Below are 22,579 nucleotides of genomic sequence, written 5' to 3' on the forward strand. Positions count from 1 at the left end.
TATTAAAAAATAAGCAATTTTGACCCGGCTTTTATACGAGGCCGGCGTTTAATCGAGGTCCGGCGTTTAATCGAGAAAATACGGTAATTTAAACCATGCGGCGGCTGAAATTTTATCCGCCAAACGTAAACCGGACGACCATTGCTAATTTCTTTTGCTTGTAGCTGACCAAGAACCCTGGTGAACACTTTGGGAGTAGCACGAAAAATGCGATTAACGAGAATAAAGGCGAGCGGAAAAAGTTGCGAGGGTCTTCTGGAGGCGAAGTAGCGGAAAATTTATTCATTCTCCCTGTCTATCAGAACAACCCAAAACTCTTTCTTTTCTATTTATTTTTACACACAATTAAATTAAATTATTTATTTACTTATTTATTTATTGATATATTCATTTATTTATTTTTTGCGCTGCTCCAAAACTAATACCTGAACTATAAACCGACTGCCTGAAGCTATATCAGGCCCGCGAGATCAGGCTACGGCTTGTTTGGCGGACAAAATTTTACCAGGTCTGTAAGAAGAACAGTGGACGTCTATATCTATCACATATAGCAAATAGATTAATTTAATAATTTTCCGCTAAGTTGCACCTTTCATGACGCCTTAACTATAGTAAAAATAGCCCCCAGTGTACATTGTGGTCACGCGGACGCAGAGTTTTACCTGTTTGTGACCTATTAGTGACCATTAGCTGGAAGGGGGGTAGTGGGCCTACTTGTCTGCAGGATTATATTCCAGGGCACAAGCATTGCATGACGTTCAGTTTTTGCCTAAAGATACAGGCCTTTTTCGTAACGCATGTAAGAATTTTTTCGCAAGAATTATTATAAATATCATAACTGAAATTCATTTCTCTGGTCAGTTGTTTTCTGTATTAAGCGACATTTGGGGGCTCCTGGGACCATTCAGTTTGAATGGGGTTGAGTGGGAGGGATTTGATGATGCCTGTTGAATGTATCTCCCCTCTCTTTATCAGAACGTTTTTCCCCTGTTCACCCCACAAATCCAAAATTTCTAATACGAAACCTTCTCTCACCCCCAAACTCCTCCGCTAAAAGATGACAACTACTACTCGTTTTGGTTCTTTCTTTGCATTATTTGTTTTTTCAACAATGCACTATGTCACATCCCTTTTTTCTTGAAACAGTTTTTTTTTTTGGAAAAAGTCAACACCCCACCGGATATTTCAATGGTCCGTCCTACGTCACGTCAACTTGTGTTGGAAATATGATATCAATAAATTCTCTTGCGTGACGAGTATAGTCAAACAGCACAGCACGAATTTGCCGTTTTGGTGAATAAGATTTCTTGCTAAATGTCAGGAATGTCGTCTAAATTGAGATGTATATGCGTAAAAAGGGTATTCTTATATTTAAAAACTGAGAAGTGGAAGGAAACGCTTCAGCGACAATTCTCGTCCCTCGCATAAATTAACGGCGGCACAATGAAGGTGAGCATGTCTTGTTTGTTGCTTTATTTATTTTTTTTATTAAAACTGTTCCTTTCTGTTAAAAATTGAGATATTGTAGTTTTGTAGCAAAAAATTAAACTCATTGAAACTGATAACGGCGAAGCATAAGACCAAATTTAATTCGTTTTAACAATTTAGTTCGACATTACCCGGTTGACTGCAGAACGGAAATTATGGCGAAAACATGTCAAAAATGCCTGTCTATTTTTCGTGCTAGCGCACTCACATTTCACGGGCCAAACTAACGCTTTGGATATGATAAGAAGGAAGAATAGGGCTTTCCAAAGAACCCATGTTTTACCGATAGAAGCGTATACCCTTGGTGTTCTAGCCCTCTAAAGTTAGGTCAAATTCGGTATGTAAATTAAATTGCGATCGATAGAATTTTTAACGGGGTAAAAATGTGTCAACAATTACATATTTCAGGAAGATTTTCTGTTTAAAAGGAAGACCTAGGGATGGTTAAATACTCATGTAAAAATGAACTCAAGGCAAGTTTCTGAAGTTGAGAACGAGCGCATCGAAAATGCCACGAAGTTGCTGTCAATTAATTAGTTTTCCTCGGCGTTCAGACAGCATGAGCTCGAATTACAAACTTTCCTCGTTTTCTCAAAAAATAAAACTCGCTGGAAGTTTTACATAATATTTTCAAAAATAGTTCACCCAAAGGGTCTTTTTGGCGTAATAAAAAAAATTCGATTTTAACCTTTTTGTCCGAAAATTCTAAAAAGATAGAGAATTCCGCTCTTAAGTCTTGATTAAAATATATCAAAGGCTCAAGAAGTGTGTTAAGCTCATGTCCAGCTGCTTCTAATTTCCTCAAAAACAAACATTAGTGGCTTGCATTAACAAAATGTCAGCTATTTTCTATGCTGCTTGGCTAGTAAAAGAGATAAATCGTCGTTTTCTTGTAGACGAGTACGTTTTATTTTTCTCTTATTTTCAGAGAAGCAATCAAATTCTTTCTTGTATAGATCAATTTCTATGGCAGAAAAAATAAACTATCATCGTTAACATAGTATAAGATATTTAGGTCCCTATCTGTGGGGAAAAGTGGACAAAGACCTTCGAAACAAAAAAAGCCTTTTTGAACATAGTATAAGATATTTATTTAGTATAACATAGTATAAGATATTTAGGTCCCTATCTGTGGGGGAAAGTGGACAAAGACCTTCGAAACAAAAAAAGCCTTTTTGAATTTAAAAAAGCAGTTCGGGACAGAAACCTAACTGATGTGTTGGAGGGACGATGCAGCTGCTATGCTTACACAACATGATAATATAACTAATTTTAGTAATCTTGATTCATTTTTAACTTATTAGAATTTTAAAACATTTGTGTTATTTCAACTATCTATCTATATATCTGTTTATATAATATTAGTATTTTTATATTTTATATCTATTTATCCATTAATATAATAAAATATTAGTATTTTTATATTTTATTTACCTACTAGAAGATGGTTTTCCATGTTCTATAAGAAATTAATATACAATCTTCGTTCACTGTCCAAAATCCACGCGCGCCATTGGTTAAAATCGATCACGTGATTTTGCTTTACCTGTCGTCAGCAAACTCCGACAGTGCGTTATTGACAATACTGCACAAAAATCGTGCATTATTGAAAAGGTCTTCACCTTCAAGGCTTGCAGAAGTAGAAGAAAAAGATATTCCTCAAATTATCAACGATTCAATACAAAAAAAATACCAAGAAGAAAACAACCTGGAGTGTTTCCACTTTTAAAGGTAAACTGAAGCTGAACAATTAAACTTTTGTATGCGATTGACTTGCTAGCTTGTAAAAGCGATCGAGTCGCCTTGAACAAGCTTCTCGCTGATTGTATTTAAGAACGACTCCAGCTAAAGAACAATTTAATGGACCATTTTAAGCTTTATTTATTTACAGCTTATTTTGGATTTCTATATTATTGATCTTACCCTGTATAATTATGTACTTCTCAAATTCTTATTCATTAAAAGTCTAGCTCAAAGCTCATTAAATCGTGTTTTGCTTGCAGCGTACTCAGATTGTATATTAAAAGGGTTAGAGACTGTTAGTTCGTGTTTTGTTTACAAATACACGCACTTGCTGGCCGCACAAAGAACTCGAAACTTTCAATACTGCACTCGGCTCCGCCTCGTGCAGTATTGAAAATTTCTTGTTCATTGTGCGGCCAGCGCGTGCGTGTATTTGTAAACAGAACACTCACAACAGTCTCTAACCCATAAATAATGCACTTGAGACCTCAAAAGTGCATTATTTTCTTATAGGACATAGGAAAACCATCTTCTAGTGGGTTTAGAATATAGCATTAAAAAGAGCACAGAACTTACAAGAATCGTAGCCACTTACGGCATTTACAAACGCACGCAACATCGGTAAAGTGAAAGTTTAGTTTATTCTTTTCTTTGGTGGCTTCTTTATAAATAAACCAAGATACCATTTCATTCATATTTCCTATTAATATGGTCCTTTCTCCAACTACCAAAAGATTCTCACAAAGCCGACAAATCTAGTTGAAATATTTACGCATTCAAGTTTGGTTAAGCCTACTTTAATTTCATTCAAATGAAGAATTTTCATGCGTTCGATTCGCAGCAAGTTTTTCAAATTCACCTCTAATTTTGATTTAAAAAGAACAAAAGTGAAGTGTTCTGTCTTCAGATTGTGGCTAAAAAGGTTTCCTACCTCAAAGCGTTTCTAGAGTCCGGCTTGTTTTGCTAAATAATTTCTAATCAATTTCGGGCAGTTCACTGCAAAAAAGTGGCGTACACAACTCCAAAGAAAAACAACGAATTTCAACGATTCTTTTTTCATCTGCCGCTTCCTTCGGCACTGTCTTACTTCCATTTAAGCAAGTAAAACGTTTCTGATAAAAACTTGCTGCTTTAAAGCATCATTAAAACAACAAAACATGAGAATAGAGGCGAAGTCGTTCAGCGAAATTCGACAAACATTTCGCACATCCGGGATACTGGGCTTTTATAGTTTTCAGCTATGTTCTATAAAAAATAACGCCCGCTAGAATTCCATCGCGCATGTGCAGCGGCTATATTCTAAAATTGTATATCTATTTATATAATATTAGTATTTTTATATTTTATATTTGCCCCCAATTAGCTATTTAGCTAAATACCCAGATACTTAAATAAAATAAAGTGTATGTATGTATGTATGTATGTATGTATGTATGTATGTATGTATGTATGTATGTATGTATGTATGTATGTATGTATGTATGTATGTATGTATGTATGTATGTATGTATGTATGTATGTATGTATGTGTGTTAACTTGCGCTTTGTCAGTACTCGTAAAAAGATCGCTTTGAGAACACTGCGTGCTTGGGATATATATAATATTATTGTCGATCAAAAATGCATGTGTGCATCTATCATAAAACATACATTAATATAAGTTGGATTGTGTCGACAGGCAAAAACGATTTCAAAATACTAGTGTGGACTCCAATTGTTCAGGACAAAAATGAACGGAAACGTTTGACGCTGCCTTAATTACTGATTTTAAGATCCGTATTCGTCATTCCGTTTGGAGAGTTGTCGATAACATTTTATTCGCGATAACGATAACAAATAGTTGTCGTCAGCTAAATGTCTAATCTGTTAAGGCCCTCAGGTTATTCTAGATATCGAAATAGAACTGACAATAGTGTAAAATTTGGGATGCTCGAAAAGTGAAATTTGAGCTTCCGGTACCATGACCGTTATTCGTGGTTTTCTGCCATTAAATTGAATATTTCGAAAAAACTAATCAAGCGACTACGAAGATCCGTTTCTACAAAGGACATTTAACAAGAGCGTACAAGGAGATTAGATTCTTATGCCCTGATTTAATATTTCTCAGTGAAATTGTGCCAAGAAAGAGTCCCTTGGATAGCTTAGTTGCTTATCAGGCGCCTGATCAACTCTCAGCAGCAAAGGAAGCGCGGGTTTATTTTTATAAGAGGTAGCCAGGAAATTTTTTCATGCCAGCTCAGAAGGATGTATGATGTAGAGTTTAGCGCCGGAGTGTCTAGCAAGCAGCAAGTTGGCCATGTCCGGTGATAATCGCCGAGCTCTTTCCATCCTTGAACACTCAGCCCGTCTACTGAATGGCCATATCGAACTGGCCTTACCCTGGGGTTACAGACCTCCTTCTTTGAAGAATAATCATTGTGGAATGAATAAAATGATTCTCGCAGAATGTTAGCAATTAAAGCAATTGCATTTTTTAGCTTGAAAAAAATATCAAGGCTACAACAAGATTTGATCCCATGACATCCGAGAATACTGGTGCGTTTCTCTACCAACTGAGCTATGAAGCCTTGATACGTTGGGAGCAGGTCAATTGTGGGTCCTGATATCCCGCGTGTGGTGTAGATGAGAAAGTGAATATATGAAAGACATATATGTTAACTGCGGATAGATGTTGAAATGAATGAAATGATCCTCGCAGTGTGTTAGCAATTTAAGCAATTGCATATTTAGCCTAAAAAAATTAAGGCTACAACGGGATTTGAGCCCATGACCTCCGCAAAGGTCATGGGTTCAAAATGCAAGCCGTTTGGGTGTAGGTGGGTCTTAAAGCGTAAATAACAGGCTAGCCTCACGAAATTGCCAAATAAAAGCTGATTATTTTCAATCAAAAATGTTATAATTTAAAACTAACTTACCATCCTTCATTTCACCAGCAGTTATGTCAATAATTTCTTTTTCTTTCGGTTTCCATGTCGCTCTAAAGAATTGGTGGAAAAAAAGATAGCATTCTGTAATAAGATATAATTGTTTTCGCCATAATTAATAAACCAACTTTGTTTTTCATCTTTCTTTGGATAAATTCAGGGTTTCATTTTAGAACACAGTCAGCTAGTGTAAAAATGTGTAATGTGTGCCAGGGATTTATCGAAAGCCCCGTTTCAATTAACACCTTTAGCTTCAATTTCGTTGTTTGTAATTAACGTACGAAGCTTAAGTGGTCTATTCAAGGATGGTAATTTGTGTTCAGAGGTATTTGGGGTGTTATATTAGTTTGTATTGTATTTGTGTTGTATTCAGCATATTTTCGTCTTAAAAAGCACTTGGAAAGGCCTAATAGTTCAACTAGGAGAATGCTTATCTTTGCTCAAGACATCTAGTGCGAAAAATCATAAAATGCCAGGCATGGGAAGTCTGACACCGCAATTCTATCTTCGATTTTCGGAAGACGTCTCGACGTCCCTAATCATCTCTAATGACGCCTATCACATCGGAAAATGAAAATCTCAAAAAGAGGCATGATTTCTTTGACACCTAAAACGTAAACATAACTGAAAGATACCAAGGGGAAAATTATCCCGGCATACTGCATTTTACAGGCTTTGCAGAAAATTGATATCATAATTGCAGTTTGACAGAAAAGACAGTCCTCCTAAATCTTCCAACGCGATCTCGGGGATGATAGTCAGTCATCTTGAGTCCGCCGTGTTTTTTCTTACCAATGATAGTTGATTTTTTTTAGCTTTGCGGGTTTTCCATCCCAAATAAAGTTAAAAATTAATTTCTCAATTTCTTTGATAAAATTGTATGGGATAACAAGGACAGACGCATTGTAGATTAATTTAGTAAGTCAGAAAGTTTTAACAATGCTTATTTTCTGTAAAGTGTTATTTGTGTCATACGAAAAGAAAATACCAAGAGCTTCAGTATTGGTTCCCGCGGCCCGGGAAAGCCGAAGGTAGTTTCGGTTTTATTTTTCCATCGACCAAGCCACGTTCCCTCAGACTTTGTCGTATTAATTTCTAAGCCGGAGAGGTTTTTGAACTTATCAAGTAGAGTTAAAAGGTGGTCAACAGAATCCAGGTCACGAAAAAAACAGTGGTATCATCTTTCTCATCTACATATTTTCCCGTAGGTGTTAGACAAGGTTGTCCTTTGTCCGGACTATTGTTCGTAATTGGCATAGAAATACTCGTGATACCGCCATAAAAAGCATTTAAAATGCTTTTTATGGCGGTATCACGAGTATTTCTATGCCAATTACGAACAATAGTCCGGACAAAGGACAACCTTGTCTAACACCTACGGGAAAAAATCCATTATTAAGAACGCAGCTGGAAACATTGTCATTCAAAATTTTACCCGGTTTTGAATGTCAGGCACGAAATTGAGTTTTTAAGGCAGCTGTTGATAAAATCCCATTCTATGGTATAGAAGACTTTCCTGAAGTCTATAAAAAGGGCGATTCCAGGAATGGTGTTCTCTTCTGTGTACTTCACGATGCCGGAAATTAAGCGAACATTTTTACCAATGTACCGGTTTTGATGTAACCGGTCTGATCGGGGTTAATAATTTTTGAAAGAACTTTTTCTAGCCGTTTTGCAATGACGTTCGTTAAAATTTTATAATCAGTATTAAGAAGAGACATTGGTTGAAGGTTGTCGAGTCTGAGGTTGTTCGGGATGAGTGTTACAATTCCCCGTCTTTGAGATTATTTATTTCCGCTATCACAGCCATAATAAAAACATTGTAACATATCGGAGTGCAGTTCTTTCCAGAAGTGTTTATAAAATTCTGCTTGTGACCCATCTGTACCCGGCGATTTTTCATTTTTGAATTCGTTTAACGCTTTTAAATATTCCCCTTGTGACAATTTTCCCTCGCATGATTACATGTCTTCATTTTCTAACGGAATGATGTTTTCTGTGAACCTGCGTAGATGATCGTCCAAAGTGGAAGATATGTGCTTATTTGATGTATAAAGAGTTTTATAAAAGTGCATTTGTTCCTGTAGGATTTTGGATTGGTCGTTGGTAAAACTGCTATCTGAAAGTTTCAATTTTGTGGTTGTCTTTCTCCAAAGTTTCGTTTTGCTAAGCCATAGAAATATCCCCGTGTTCATGCCACCTGACTTCGCTTCTAAGAATCGTACCATTAGTCTTTTATAGCAGAAGACGATATTACTGCCTTCTGCTAGTTACTAATTTCGTCTTCTAAATAACTTTACCATCTTTTTGTAACCCGATAGAAACACGGAAGTTGTTTTGCACAAAAAATCGTCAAGGAAATTGTTTTGATTTTAATAAGATTGTGGTCTTTTTTTCATGTTTATACTAATCGTACAGGAGTTCATCACCTAACAATTATTAGGGATTTTTTTCATAAACACAGTACCACAAGTTTCTATTCTTTATCCGCATAAACACCTGATTGAATAAAGGTTGTCAAAAAATATGTGTAAACCATAAACGATACAACCTAGTGGCCTTTTGGGAAACGTGTGAATTATATATACCACGTATATGCAACAAAGCGTTTAAAGAGATAAACGAGCTGTGATCATTTAATACCAAGAAAAAAGACTTCCCATTAATCCATAAGGTTGTATCGTTTTCGGAAAACGTTTCTTCATTCCGGTATAAAAAAGAATCATTTTGCTTTGCGTTTACCTTTCTTTACGCATCCCGGAAAAAGAACACACTCTCCAATCATCATTGGCCTTTTTCAGAACGAGATTCGAAGTAGTGTTCGTGACCTTTAAATCCCAGAAGAGGGACGTCCAATCATCACTAATGTAGTTCCCGCTCAAATTCAGATAAGTCAAAGTAGTGTTGGTTTTGAGGATTGCGGAATGAGAATGCGCACCACTATCAAAAATGTACTTTTTGCCCGGATCCAGATGAGGCCAATCACATTTGACGTTTAGCACTTCGAAAAGAGAACGCACACCGTCACCACCAATGTAGTTCTTGCTCAAATCCAGACGGGTCAACGTAGTGTTGCCTTTTAGCCCCTCGGAGAGAGAATTCGCACCTCTATCACCAATGTAGTTCTTACTCACATTCAGATTAGTCAAAGTGGCGTTGTGTTCTAGAGCGCTGGAGAGAGAACGCGCACCTCTATCACCAATGTAGTTCTTACTAACATTCAGATCAGTCAGCGTAGTGATGTGGGAGAGAGAACGCACACCGTCATCACCAATGTAGTTCTTGCTCACATTCAGATTAGTCAGTGTAGTGTTGCAACTCAGCTTCTCGGAGAGAGAACGTACACCGTCATCACCAATGTAGTTCTCACTCACATCCAGATTTGTCAGCGTAGTGTTGACTTTCAATACTTCGGAGAGAGAACGCGCACCATTATCATCAATTTTTTTACCTCTCAAATCTAAACAGGTTATGGCGGTACTGTTCTTTAGATCCTCGTAGAAAGAATGGGCACTGAAAGCGTCAATTTGCAAAGGTGGATTTATTGAAGCTTCAGCTGTAACGAAAAAGAAAATTGTTGACAACTTTGGGTTTATTTCAAGTGACGTCTTACCTACCGTATAGAGTGTGTTCATGGCGCCCATATTGGAGGAGTGAAACAGTAGAACGATTTTCCTTTGGGGAAAAAATCATTTTCAGTTTATGCAAATATCTTTTATCGTTTCACTCCTCCAACATGGCCGCCACGAACACACTCTATTTCCTCGAATAAGACCCGACGGCAATGATGATGGTTATTATTTTCATCAAGAGGGAGCGATTATTTTAGGGGAGGCAATTAACTGACGGATGGGGGCGATTTATTCAAATATCGTTTGCTGGAATTTGCTCCGTAAATACTTTGTTCTTTATCTCATTTAATCATAAACAAAATTCTCGAATCTCATTGGTCCGTAGAAAGCCCTATTTTTCACCAAATTGAAGCGCGCGCAGCTTAAGTGTCTAATAGAAGTGTCCAATAACTCAATGCGTTAAAATGATAACTTAAATGTAAATGTAAATGCGCCGATGATAAAAAATTGATTCCAGACGTTTCGGGGTTACTGCCTCTTCTTCAGTGGAAATTGTAACGCCAGTTAACGGAAAACAGCACGTGCGCGTGATCAATGTATTTGAAAAGTAACAAATTAAACGTACGCCACGGGCGCGGGCGCTTGTTAGAGTGAACATAAGAGGTTAAATAAAACCAAAGTCTATATTCAAGCCACGAGGTCGCAGAGTCTGGTGGCGGAAAATCAGCTTTGCAGGTCTGTTTTGTACTTTTTGGGAAAAAAAACTGGGGGGCACGGGCCCCCCCGGCCCCTCCCCTTGCTACGGCACTGTGAAATATTTATCTTCAGACTCGTCAACTGAAGCCGGCTGGGAATTACCGCTACTAGGCTCCGAAGGTTTGGCCGTGAAATGTGCCTTGAGACGGAGACGGCGGTAGAAGCGCTCACAGTCTGCCTTAGTATCGTATTCATCCGTCCGAGGTTTCACTGGTACGTATGAAAGTCCTTTGCCTAGAACGAATTATTTTGGGTCTGTAAGTGGATGGTCTTCTGGAATAGATCAGAAGACCTGCAACTTACAACTCATCAAATATAATTGCTTAGTTTCATTTATACATTATATTAGTCGCTTCTAACAAATCTGGTGTATTTTATTCTTGCTCTATGCGATTTCAATTGAGTTAAAATTAATTTTCAGTACTCATATGTAAGAGGGATAATCCTCTGGAGGGCCAGATGTTGATTTTTTTTTTATCTTGTCACGTTTTTCCGAGATGTTCTTTCCACAGAGCAGTTTTTTAACGTATGTGAAGAAGACATCGATGACATTCGAGACTTTCTAAAAAAGCTTATTATGCCGGCTAGAATCTTGTGAAAAATATTAGAATGTTATTGTAAGAACAGTAAAGTGCGTCTGTATATTAATGTAAAAGAGATTATAAAAACACGAAACAACTTTTTAAAGACATGTTTCGGCATGACTTATGCCATCTTCAGTTTATTGAGAATTTAAAAATCTAGGGCTATATATATACCCAAGCTACAAATACAAAAATAGAAATGTATACAAAGTAAAATTACAATAACAAAAGATAATGGTAAAGCCGTTACAAAGTGGCAGGTACTGTCTGGTACTGTCTAGAACAGTAATTACTCACAGTGTGAGCTTTAGACCGTTACTAATAGAACAAAAGATTAAAATAAAAAGGTGTTGACATGCTGCACTTGAGTGTTTAAATCTGGTTTTAAACTATTAATGTAAAAGGCCTCTTTTAATTTAAGAAAATAAACGGTTTGAGCAGAATCCAAAATTTTAAAGCAATCAGATGTGTATAAATTTTTGCAATTAGATGAACTGTTAAGGTGTTTAAAAACATGTGAATTTTTGTCAGTTAAAGTATGCTCTTTGATCCTTGTTGAAAAATGACGGGAAGTCTCGCCAATATAACGGGAGTTACATCCCGCACAAGTAAATTAATAAACAACAGAAGATCTAATAGCATCAGGAATGGGATCTTTAAAACTGAAAAAATTCTTTATTTTAAAAGAGGAAAAAAACTAACTTGATGTTAAAGTCGCTGCAAAAACGCCTAGATAACTGTTTAATTTTTATCTGGGTTATATTAGATACATTGCCGATGAAAGGTAGTTTGAAATAGCGAGTGCTAGTGTAGGAGCATATTTTGGGATTATTTTAAAAATATATTTCTTAATACGCGCTCGAGCGTTAAGATTATTTATTTATCTGCGGAAAACAAGAATTTCAATTATGAGTTAAGTGTGAACTCGCGTTTGAACTAGGTGAGAACTGACTCACGTCGCAGATTGCTTTAAGATTATCCTTCAGCTTTATCTACTTTTCCGTAGCTACTGAATGGTTGCTCATATTTAGCTTGTTAAAAGGAATCCTTGTCTCGACCTTTTACTTCATCTTTAACTTTAAAAATAATTTCGGTTAACCGCTACTGTAAACTTTAAGACTTAGGAAACACGAACACTTTAGAAAAGATATTTATTAAGCTTAAAATCTGCCTTTTATTGTAGCTTATTGTAAAACTTATTGCTTTCCGCAAGAGGTGTTTTCAGCTGCGATAACCGAGGTAACTAATATTGCCGAAACGAACTATTTGATTAGGTTGCGGAATCGTTCGCACTTTTACAGCTCAACCTCGCATATTTATAAGTTCTACAGTTCTCATTAAAAACTAAATTCGCTCGCAAGAGTTTACACCTTCGAGTTTTCTTATTCGCAGGTGATTTGCTTTTTGCTGAATTTCGCATAGTTTTTCGTTAGTAAACTGAAATATTTTATCAACACTAACTTCGTTGAGTTACTAGCTTTCGATCTAGCCGATTGTTTTTCTGTAAGGAGTTTTAGTTCCTAAGATATTTCTTACTTTGCAAAAATTTTCACAAACAAAGGAAACATTACATCATTTCGGTTTCCTTTGCTCTCGGAAGTTAGAACATCTGAAAACACCTTACTTTCGCATATGAATAGCACGGAAACTTGTGAAAAGTAATTAATTTTTGGTAATTTCCTTTAAATAGAGCTGCCTTGTAGCTCTCGAGGATTCATAATCAGTAACAATCAGAGTCATAACCAGAGATGTAATCAGAAACAACACACGACGAATGACTCTGCGACACTCTCAACTACGCTAAAGTGAGAACTTGTAGCAGAAGTACAACCCAGAATTAAACGCTGTTAACCGAAGACCTTTGGCTCTTTCATCTTACTTAATCTGTCCCGCTACACTAGTGTTGTTAGAATTACTTATACTAGCATCACTAGAGGAATTAAGTCTAACATTATCTAGATAACGTTTAATGGTTTTGTCAATTATGTGAGAGGGAAATGAGTTACGTTTAAGAGTTTCTGTTAATTTAGCGAGATCTTTGCGAAAACCCGAATTAGAGTTATTGATTTTAAAAGCTCTGTCAACTAAGGTATGAATTAAACCTATTTTATACTTAAATGAAGTAAAACTAAAGTAATTAGTAAGAAGACCAGTGTAGGTTTTCTTATGATATATAGACATGGTACAAATAGGAGAAGAGTTATCTACTAAAATATCTAAGAAAGGTAATTTACCCTAAGCTCGCCAACAAGGATCAAGAAACACATCTTAAAACTCAAATTGCTCATCTCGCACAAAATTATATCTCTTCTTATCATCCTACTACTCATGACATCAAGAAACATCGCATTCTCCGGAACATTAAGAACAATAGGAACATTATCATCCTAAAGCCAGACAAAGGAAACGGAGTTGTCATTATGGACCGTAACGTATATAATGATTGTTGTCTTAATATTCTTAGCGATCAGTCTAAGTTTAAACGTCTTGATAAGGACCCTACTTTAAGTAGGGAGGGTAAGCTTCAACGCTTTCTTAGGGATCTTAAGTCTAAAGGCTGCTTAGATGAGAAGACATATCGTGATATCTATCCTACAGGGTCACTACCTGCTAGGTTTTACGGCCTTCCCAAATTACACAAACAACGGGAAGCTAATTCTCCTCCACCTTTTAGACCCATCGTTTCATCAATAGGGGCTTACAATTATAAATTAGCTAAGTATTTAGTATCTATTCTTAGTCCATATATTCCTGATAAATATACTACGCAAGATTCTTTTTCTTTTGTTCAGGAGTTTCAAAATATTAGATCATACGACAAGTTTCTTATTTCATTTGATGTACAAAGTTTATTTACTAATATCCCTCTTGAGGAGACTATAAATATTGCAGTCAATACTATTTTCAAACATAATCCTGATTTTCCCATTAGTAAGGTTAGTCTTAAAAAGTTGTTTTCATTTGCTACTTCTCATACCCATTTTTAAGTCGTGAATGCAAAGAACGACTTATAGCGGTTTGCTGGAGAAATTCAATTAAATTTGTGTAAACTCCCTTGGTAACCTGGCAATTTTATATTAAGTTTAAATTAAGTTCAAAATGGCGGATGAACTGTACAAGGGCTGGTTTCCCGAGTTGTAATGCAAACTTGTGGATGTACATCAGGAGAATACGAATATTTTTTCCTTTCTGGAAGGAATTTTTCTAGTGAGGCCAGTGCTCGAATCCACATTTACACACAATGCAATGGAAAGGATGGCCAATGCAAGGAAGCAAGAAACTTGCACGCCGAACAATAGCTTATTTTGAAAGTCCGCGGATATGAAATTATCTTCCATTGAAATGCAATCAAATAGTGGGTAAGTAATAAATCACCCTAAATAAGGCAGTATTTTCCGCTACAAATTAAACTGATGCGTTTGGAAACAATTAGAGATATCTATAGTTGGCTTGCTTTGTCTTTCGATCGGTCAATCATTCATTTGCACGTTCGTCAAGTTTTTGTATCTCGTAATATTTTATATTCGTTGTCACACTCACGTTAACGAAGTTCCCAAGTACATCTATCTCATGACTTAAACTTAAATCAAAATTTCCTCTGGCATTCGTAGCTCATTAGGTAGCAAGCCTTATCATTTTATGTGAATGATAAATTTGCTCTGCTTTTGAAGGCAAAACTACATTTGTAAACACAGTATTATGCATCAAACCCTTACAATTATTTTTTCTTCATACACATGGTCTGTCAAAAAAGGGACATATTAGTTCAACTGTGGTAATTGTAGTTCTCCAGGGGTGTATCATTGCACTCAGGTAATTTTTTGCTTTGTCAACATCCACTGAGTGCTATGGGGTAGACATTCAAAGAAATACTGAGAGAGTACTATTGTTAGCAGCTATTAATTTTAACGATTTTTTCTGAGCAAGATTTAGCGACTATATAGGGATTTTCCAAAAACTTCAAAAAATAGTAAATATATCGTGTAAACCAGCTTTTACTGGCTGGTGATGAATATATGGCTAAGATGAAAATAAATGTTCAGTAAAAGAAAAAGACTACCATATCTTGACATTGAATGAATATAAATTGCATTGCCTAAAAGAACAAAGTTACCAGTATCCATTTTTGTGTTCCATTAGGGTGGGAAGGGGGTACCGGGGAGGTACCGGGGTACTTGAAATTTGACCAAGACAAATTTTAGCAAGTACTAAATTAAGCGATTTTCGCCCAACTCACTAAAAGCGCTAAAATGTAATAGCCACTAATATAACAATAGTAACCTTAAGGTCGATTTCTGTACATGTCCTATGCCTCCCCCCCCCCCCTTATCTCAGCCAAAAAGGAACCTGGTTGCATGCCATGCTGATAAATAACAAATTGCTTACACTTAGAGCTGAAGTTTGTGCCGTAAGTGCCGTAAGGTGTAAGTGCCGTAACAGAGGAGAAATCTGAACTACCGATGTCAATCAAATCCATGAACAAACAAAATCGAAACCAATGAACCGTAGCGCTGATCGCATTCGAAGTTACGGGCCAAAGTATTCGAACGCAAACCACGTTGGACACGTTGGAAAACAGAAAACCGATTTAAAAGTATATCGCATTGGGAAAGAAAACAAACTGTGGCGCGACCACTCCAGTTTTATGAGAAAATTATTCTGCAGTTTTCATCATTTACGAAAAGAGCGAAGACTTGGAACCTCGCCGAAGGTCATAAATATTTTCTCCAAAGGACCGGTTAGTGCACAGTTTGTAAACTTTCGCTTTGAAAATAAACTTACCCTCACCTTGTCTACACTGTCTACAGCATACTAGTACTGTATTAACTCTGAACTTCATATTTTAAAATAAAATGTATGAACGTGTAACTTGTCACGCAAAGACAGCTGGAAAGGAATATACCATGCTGGTAGGCTGCACCGCTAATTGTAGCTGTATTCGAGCTATATAAAAGACAGCTAGAAACGAATTAATACTAGTAACATCACAATGGGAAAGAAACTTATTCAGTGGTGCACACCGTCGAAAACAAAGAAATATTAAAGGAAGTTCTCATTCACCAGATTCACTGCATCAGATGCAACATTCGTCAGTTCGTGTTTAAATGCGTGGCGACCAGTTTGTTTACTAGTTATTAAAAAATAATACGGTCTTCATTTAATAAACAGTTCATCCTTAAATTTCAGCTTTTCTACGACTGACAGGTAGGTGCTATAGTATAAGCCCCGCTAAAATAGCTGGAAAGGGAAAGTTTTTTGAAAAATGAATTTTTGACTGCCAGACGCGCTGGCGCCACATGTTTATTTTGTGAAGATTAATTAAACGCCGTGAAAAATAGAATTTGATGTCCAGCGAGCCACTGCATCTTCGGCTACGCAGTCCTCAGTGAATCCTCCAACTTCACAAATTTCTAAAACTTTAAGAAAACGAACTTTCGCAGAATCAAAAATTGGTCCTTATCGATCTTCCGATCTTGTTGTGAAGACACTGAAATTCGACGAGTGTTCATGCGTGAAGGGATGACTGACGAATGATAATAATTATTTGTAAACTTTCGCTTTCAAAATGAACTTTGCGTTACGTTCAACGCCGTCTTTCTGTTGTTGTACGCCGGTGCGCGTGCGATTATTTATAATTTCTGAATTTTGCATATTTAACTCAGGGTGACACAACAAGTTTGTTAAGAGTTAGTTGTTCCAGTGTTTAATTTGGGTGAAAGTGGTTAAAGAACCACTGTCTTGTCACTAATAAATATATCACATTGAGTTCTTATAAGGTCAATAGATTCTGTCTTTTTCGTTGTTGTTAAAACGCTACCATTGTGACAATGATTCCAAATACAACTAACGGTAACCAGTGAGATAACGCCACTAAAAGAATCACATTGAGTTCATTGAGATTTTTTTATAATGTTAAGAGTTACTGTTTTTTATCAAAGAGACAATCATGTCAGACATTACGTTAACTTGCTAGTAATTAAATTATGTTTGCTGTCTTTGATTTCAACATAACGGTAACATTGATCAGTAAAATTATCAGGATTGAATTAACACAAAGTGACTACAATATAGTGCAATTATTAACCTGCACACAAGTGACAGACAATAAAAGACGTTGGATTTCAATCTCGACTCACTTGTCTTTCATCAACATGTTCCCCAAGACTTTGCTCTAGCAGCAAAACACATGGACCCATTGGGGCCCTATTTTTGTACGTGTTGTCCTACAGATTTATTTTAACAAGGCACATAGAATTTTGAATTAATTTATAGATTCGCCAAAACAATATCCTGCAATACAACACATCACTGAACTCTGCATGGGGCTAGGCTGTCAAGAGGTGTGGGCTGGAATGAACATCCTCCTGCCGTAACGTTGTATGAAACACATGATCAGAAAAAGAATTTTATTTCAAATTTACTCTCATATATTTTTCACAAACAGTGAATACTGCTCTCTATAAATTGACTTTTAGCAGACTGTACAGCTTGAAAAATAAAATATTTGGAGTTATTGTTATTGACGGCTGAAAACAAAGAGTAAAAGATAAACAAGCTTTAAGGTTCAGATCCTTTAATCCAACATGGCCACCAAATCTTTGCAGGATGGCTGGCAATGTATAGAGATTATTTAAAAATGAATTAATAAGGCTGATTAAAATGCATTGATGATTTTCGTGGCATGTAAAGGGGTAAAGTAAACTTTTTGGTTGCAAGTAAAGATACCAGAAAAGGAAATAAGCAGCAGTTTTCATTTGTTACATGTATCACGCCTCTAAATTGATAATAAATTATGTTGGCTTTACTGTTTCCTGCCAATTTCAATTCTTAGAAGTCACATGTATGAGGCATCTGTTAGTTTCTTTTAATTATTTGCCTTCTGTCACAGTGTCTGCCATTCTTTAACAGAGAAAAATGTATGTCGAATAATACCACTGTCCTGTATAAAATGGCTGAGCTACCTGGTTATTAATTAAAGAACCCTTTAGCAAATGTGAAACAGTTTGGTAGAAAAAAATCCCTATCTTCTTTCCATTACCAGCTTCGCAGCATCTTAAGGTACCTCATATCTTGTTACCACTATACGTGTCTCTCTCAGCATTAATTATTTTAAGCTCTGAAATAATCTTCACTTCTTAGCTGCTTAGCTAGAAGGCCTCGATGGACTACTGGATGGTTAGTTTTCAGTTAGAATATGGGGTTATTTATCACTTACCAGCTAGAATTTTAAACATGACTCAACTGTGACATATGTTAACAGATTTCGTAGACAATTACAAAAAATGTTGTTTGTCAGCAGACATTTAAAATTTATTTTGGCTAATTCTGGGCTATCAGTTTATAATATACCACATTCACGACTTTGCTCATAGAGCCTTTGATTTATTCAATGGTTGTTTTTATGATCAAATTGATGGGGTGGCTATGGGCTCCCCTTTGGCTCCTATCTTAGCTAACTTGTTTATGGGTTTCCATGAGGAACAGTGGTTAAATAATTATAAAGACTCCCCTATCTTATTTTACCGTAGATATGTCGATGACACCTTTTGTGTATTTAACAATGAGCAAGATGCCATGTTATTTTTAGATTACCTTAATACCAGACATCCTAACATAAGATTTACATTTGAAAAGCAGTTAGAGGGTAAATTACCTTTCTTAGATATTTTAGTATATAACTCTTCTCCTATTTGTACCATGTCTATATATCATAAGAAAACCTACACTGGTCTTCTTACTAATTACTTTAGTTTTACTTCATTTAAGTATAAAATAGGTTTAATTCATACCTTAGTTGACAGAGCTTTTAAAATCAATAACTCTAATTCGGGTTTTCGCAAAGATCTCGCTAAATTAACAGAAACTCTTAAACGTAACTCATTTCCCTCTCACATAATTGACAAAATCATTAAACGTTATCTAGATAATGTTAGACTTAATTCCTCTAGTGATGCTAGTATAAGTAATTCTAACAACACTAGCACTCGCTATTTCAAACTACCTTTCATCGGCAATGTATCTAATATAACCCAGATAAAAATTAAACAGTTATCTAGGCGTTTTTGCAGCGACTTTAACATCAAGTTAGTTTTTTCCTCTTTTAAAATGAAGAATTTTTTTCAGTTTTAAAGATCCCATTCCTGATGCTATTAGATCCTCTGTTGTTTATCAATTTACTTGTGCGGGATGTAACTCCCGTTATATTGGCGAGACTTCCCGTCATTTTTCAACAAGGATCAAAGAGCATACTTTAACTGACAAAAATTCACATGTTTTTAAACACCTTAACAGTTCATCTAATTGCAAAAATTTATACACATCTGATTGCTTTAAAATTTTGGATTCTGCTCAAACCGTTTATTTTCTTAAATTAAAAGAGGCCTTTTACATTAATAGTTTAAAACCAGATTTAAACACTCAAGTGCAGCATGTCAACACCTTTTTATTTTAATCTTTTGTTCTATTAGTAACGGTCTAAAGCTCACACTGTGAGTAATTACTGTTCTAGACAGTACCAGACAGTACCTGCCACTTTGTAACGGCTTTACCATTATCTTTTGTTATTGTAATTTTACTTTGTATACATTTCTATTTTTGTATTTGTAGCTTGGGTATATATATAGCCCTAGATTTTAAATTCTCAATAAACTGAAGATGGCATAAGTCATGCCGAAACATGTCTTTAAAAAGTTGTTTCGTGTTTTTAAAATTAGTAATTTTACTAGTGCTAACAAGGAAATATGAAAAGAGATTATCTGTTCTTTATCGCAATTTGACGTGGAGATCTTACAAAGCTGGAAAGCAAAGAATGGTTACATGGAATGCACAAACTGCCCTCATTTTCTTGTGTCACGTCATTTTCTAATGGCGAGACACAGCAGGTTTAGCCTTTAATTTGGACCAGACATTACTCGATGGTTTCTCATTGCCTTTTATTTTTAACCATTGTCGCACTGGCACGTGCTGTATATCTATGTGTGGTATGTTTGTAACTCCTAACTTTGTCGATTGTGGGTATATGGACACGATGGTGCAATTGCCTCGTTTCGGTTTTGATTCGTTTATAATGTGTTTCTTTCTTTCCCGATTATTTAATTTCCATTAACGCCCAAAATTTTTGCTGCTTATTAAACAAAACACCGCGACTAATTTTCCGTTTGAAAGGCAGTGCGTACGCGATGGTTGCCCGTAAGAGAATGGCTAGAGAACCAATAGATTCGCGGTTTCAGTGTAGCGTGTCTACTAATTTGTTTTAAATACAATTTTAAACACTCTCTAGCTTTCTTCTTCCTCTCATCTTTCAATTTTCCTCGAAAAGTGGAGCATAAATAACATTTGCAGTCAGTGTTTACCAGTGTATTAACGTAGTTATTCGTCAACAACGATATTTTCTCTTTTTTTCTAACTGTGAAACGTCAAGTTACTTACAATTTACTGCAAGTTGGACAGTCATCGGTTTAGGTTCTTCGGTGGTCTGGGTCTGAGTTTCATCAGCATCCTGAGTCTGGCTTTGGGGCAACAATTCGTCGTCCTTTACTGTTGCGTCACGATTTACTCCTAAATAATGTGGAAGAAAACGCAACTGCATTAGCTCCTTAACAATAGCAACTGCATTTGTCCAATCTGCATCTTTGTTTTTGTATACCGAATATACAATAATAATACAATAATAGTATAATTATACCGAATCGGAGCTAAAACAGTTCGAGTGCCTTGAACTCAATCCATTTGTCGTTTTGTGACCTTATGTTGTCTACTATATTTTTAAACTTGGAGCGTAATATTGAATTAATTGAGTACTCTAAGTTGCTGATAACTTTTGAGGAGAAAAATGCCAAATCTATTAAAGGTGCCACTTTACGGACAACTCAACTTAAATAATTGGCAAATTTTTTCAAGTTTGTTGCTCATAATCCGTCTTAATCCAGTCTTCGTCAGTCGAAACCATCCTTATTTATTTTTGGGTTGTTATTACTACTTTCGTGTTTTTCTACGTTAGAAAACTATCATTTAAGTTTCCTTCATTTTGGAAGTAATGACTTAAAATACCATGGCAAAGCTCCTTAATGGAAACCAATGCCCAAAGCTGTTGATTGGCGACTCACTTGAAATATCCGTTAGGAACAGTTTGCAAGCTAAGTAGTCTTCTTCCAAAATAATTGTTTTCAACTGTACGGATTCCACATCAAACCACCACTTAATATCATCTGTTAAAAGACATTTCTCGGCAACTGTATTTAGGTTCCCAGAACGGTAGTCTTTCCACAGGCGTTCAAGAACTTCCAAGGTGCTGCACTCGACTATTATCCGTAAACTCCCGTCGCTTGCCTCTCTTATTATTAGGTCGAGAACCCCTTTCAAATAGTAATGGAGGCAGAGAGGAATGTTCTCAGACGGAATTTGTGCTGCAGTTGTCTTACGAAATTGTTTTGTCATCTCAGACATTATAATTCGCTTGGCTTCTTCTTGTTGCATTGGATCTCTGCTTTTCATCGTTTGAAATGTAACGGTGTTTACTTTGATTTCAATGGCCACAGTACCTTAAAGAAAATCAAAGCATTAAAATGTGCTCTGGTATTTATATACACGAAGAAAATCCTTTATTTGCACGAACCTAAAACTGCTTGAAATTCAACGAACATCTTCAGTTGTGAGTAAATTCAACAAGTTACATTCGAATTTATAGTGTGCTAATGTTGCAATCACAATTGAAATATTTAAGAAATTATAGAAACTGACAAAATTTCGATATACAAAACGGGGCTATAACGAAAATTAACATGTGCAGTATGCACGTACCAGAAATTTTAAAGTTAACTAATTTATCACATGAATAAAAATTTAATATTCTACATTTCCAGTTTTCTAATATATTGGTCTTTGAAATGTCAAAGTGTACTTCCAATGCTGCAAGTGAGTAGAAGAGATGTTTATACGAACCGTGTGCTCTGAAGGTACTGTACCTGAAGAGTAGTCAGTCATAACGTTTATTTCCTGAGTCGGTATTGTTCTTCCTGTCGAGCACTGACCAGCTGCAGAAGCATCTCAAAAAATAAAACATGACAGGTTACTTGTAAGTGTCAAAACATTCCCATTTATCCAGCTTGACAACTAGGGTTTAGGACTAGAGAAAAGAGTAAAAAAAAAAGAATCTAGGGCGTGTCTGCAGATGTACTGGGAGCTCAAGTGTTCAAGATAGATGGTACCCGTACCTTGTCAGTCAAATAAACAAGGAACTAAACGTTACTGGATCAATTAACAAAACATGAGGGTATTGCGAGGTTTGTTATTAGAAATGTAGCTAGTTGATAGCCCTTCTATAAACGAAAACAACTCCCAATGAAAAAATATCATACCATGAGCCAGGCTGACCATCTTATCAATGAGAGATTTAGTTTGCCTCTCCCAACTATACTCTTCCTCGTACAACGTACGCAGTAATTGAGACTCCTGGAGTCGCTTTCTTCTGTCTTTGCCCGAGATGTGCTTGATTGATTTGGCCCATACTTCG

At 36.1% G+C, this 22,579-nt stretch overlaps 1 protein-coding gene and 1 long non-coding RNA gene across 8 annotated transcripts in view; one reads left to right on the forward strand and one right to left on the reverse strand.

Annotated features, from left to right (window-relative positions):
* The window catches only part of LOC144652233 (uncharacterized), a 69,394-nt gene extending 46,815 nt beyond the window's left edge, over nt 1-22,579 (reverse strand). For 6 of the 7 annotated variants that reach the window (XM_078512252.1, XM_078512251.1, XM_078512248.1 and 3 more), the window contains exons 1-6: nt 22,425-22,579; nt 22,032-22,112; nt 21,174-21,608; nt 20,497-20,625; nt 8,898-9,711; nt 6,147-6,208 (exon numbers count right to left, since the gene is read on the reverse strand). In XM_078512252.1, the coding sequence (XP_078368378.1) occupies nt 6,147-6,208; nt 8,898-9,711; nt 20,497-20,625; nt 21,174-21,608; nt 22,032-22,112; nt 22,425-22,443 (1,540 nt within the window). In that variant the 5' untranslated portion in view covers nt 22,444-22,579. The remainder of the gene's footprint in view (nt 1-6,146; nt 6,209-8,897; nt 9,712-20,496; nt 20,626-21,173; nt 21,609-22,031; nt 22,113-22,424) is intronic. The other variant, XM_078512249.1, reaches the window with a different exon arrangement.
* On the forward strand, nt 1,257-3,820 carry LOC144652381 (uncharacterized). Its single transcript, XR_013570525.1, has 3 exons — nt 1,257-1,449; nt 1,897-2,973; nt 3,717-3,820. It is a non-coding gene; the product is annotated as an uncharacterized LOC144652381 (long non-coding RNA).

This window comes from Oculina patagonica, chromosome 4 (genome assembly GCF_052425735.1).
Source record: "Oculina patagonica isolate OP01 chromosome 4, crgOcupat, whole genome shotgun sequence".
NCBI classification, from domain to species: domain Eukaryota; kingdom Metazoa; phylum Cnidaria; class Anthozoa; order Scleractinia; family Oculinidae; genus Oculina; species Oculina patagonica.